The sequence below is a fragment of the Etheostoma spectabile genome, chromosome 6 (assembly GCF_008692095.1).
Source record: "Etheostoma spectabile isolate EspeVRDwgs_2016 chromosome 6, UIUC_Espe_1.0, whole genome shotgun sequence".
In the NCBI taxonomy this organism is placed as follows: Eukaryota; Metazoa; Chordata; class Actinopteri; order Perciformes; family Percidae; genus Etheostoma; species Etheostoma spectabile.
This window is the reverse complement of record NC_045738.1, coordinates 20,598,593-20,600,454: the sequence shown is the minus strand read 5'-3', so window position 1 is coordinate 20,600,454 and position 1,862 is coordinate 20,598,593. Positions and strand designations below refer to the sequence as shown.

The following is a 1,862-nucleotide window of genomic DNA, read 5'->3' as shown; positions in this document are numbered from 1 at the left end:
GTCATCAACGACTGCAAGCTGACGGCAGAAAACCAGCAGCTGGAGACACAAAACCAGCAGCTGGAGACCCTGAGGACCAACTTAACAAAACAAATACAAGACCTGGAGAATAAACTCAACGTTAGTCAAGTTCAGTGGACCATTGACGCCTACTGCCCCAATACAAATAACGGTATTTTCAGATCCTATTAATTAGATCCAATAATCACCAATAATAATATCACACTGCAGTAATGTTGTTGACTGGTTGGTCTCTGTTGTGTCAGGGAGACGGTGTAAAGCCTGTCAGGAGGGATGGGAACTCACCGGGCGCAGCTGCTATGAGGTTCACAATGTTGTTCCTTCTGATCGGAAAACCTGGGAAGAAGCTCAAGAAGACTGCAGAGGAAAGAGTTCAGATTTGGCTGTTTATACTGAAGAGGAACATGTAATGAGAAAACTGGGAATTTTGATTATAAACATGTCAAAATTGAAATATATTGTTTGTTTGAGCAATGTGAGTCTGTTGATCCCAGTGTGTTAATTTAAGTATAGTGACTAAATTTCTGATAACTTTTTCTATCTTGGCAGGGCGTAATCAGTAAACACAGCGTGGGTAGTTCAGGAACTGTTGGATACTGGATTGGTCTGAGAGCTGAAGGAGGGAGATGGAAGTGGATTGATGGAAGTAATCTGACTGAAAGGTAAGAGACACATTCCTAAACACTCTGAATCCTAAAATCTATCAGCCTTGATCTAAACATCATGTTCTTCCCTCAGCCACTGGACACCACAGCCTCCTCCTGCTGCTGACGGTCAGTGTGCAATGTCTGTCCAGAACGCGGCATGGCAATCAGTGAGCTGTACTGAGAAAAAACGATGGATCTGCAAAATGAAGGCTTTATCTTTTTAACCCTTGTGTTGTCTTCCCATCAATCATGAAAAAAAACAACCATATTGGTTGTTTTTATTCAACATAATTATCACTTTTTCCCACGTTTTTGTCACTTTTTCCAATGTTTTGTGTGCTTTTCCTGATGTTTTTTTCAACTTTTTTTGACATTTCTAATGTTGACATTTTCAGTGATTGGCCCATGGCCCATTTTTTTGTGACAATAAAAAAAACAAAATTATCTGAAATTGGGTCAATTTGACCCAAGGACAACATGAGGGTTAAACACAGCTGTCAGACTCTGCATGATAATATCAACTGGCTTATAAATATCACATATGTGTTTGTGCTGTGATGCAGTGATGAAATGTTTTATACCAGATTGATGAAAGGGAACAACGTCCTGTTTCCTCTTGTCGTTTTAAAGTTTAAATTGTTACAGCAGGAGGCGCTGCATCGCTCCTCCTCACCACGATGTTCCCAACAAACTTATCTTCAAGTGTTTGTATCCTGATGGAAATCATATGAAAATAAAGAGGGTTGCCATGGCTACATATAATCAGTGGCCATGTTTGTAAACACAGCTAAGAAGCCTTTGATCTCTGTGATGTCATCTCTTTGATCTGTAATCAGTTAACGACCGCACCTGCTCTTACTGTCAGCAAATGCAAACCACAACTCCTTAGACACTAAACCAGCTCCGAAACAAATGGTAATTGCGCCAAAGAGATATGAGATATCAATAGAAAAACGTTATCATGAGCACCAGAAGGCCTTTGTGAACGTATTGATATAAAATTCATGTGGATAAAGTTATAAATGTGGGCGTATCAGCGATTTAAAAAAGTGCTTCGCTCTGCATTTTGCTCAGAAATGTGGACGATGTTTAACATGGCAGTGAATGGAGAAAAATTTGAAACTCCTGTCATTTGAAAGAAATGTTAAAAAAAATTGTTTAAAAGCCTAATATTTGAAAAAGTATAAATAGTAG

The 1,862-nt window shown here is 39.2% G+C and overlaps 1 protein-coding gene across 1 annotated transcript in view; it reads left to right on the top strand.

Annotated features, from left to right (window-relative positions):
* Positions 1 to 1,862, top strand: part of LOC116690868 (macrophage mannose receptor 1) — a 13,782-nt gene that overhangs the window by 8,444 nt on the left and 3,476 nt on the right. Inside the window, exon 5 of the mRNA XM_032518070.1 lies at positions 267 to 427. Coding sequence (XP_032373961.1) covers positions 267 to 427 — 161 coding nt within the window. The remainder of the gene's footprint in view (positions 1 to 266; positions 428 to 1,862) is intronic.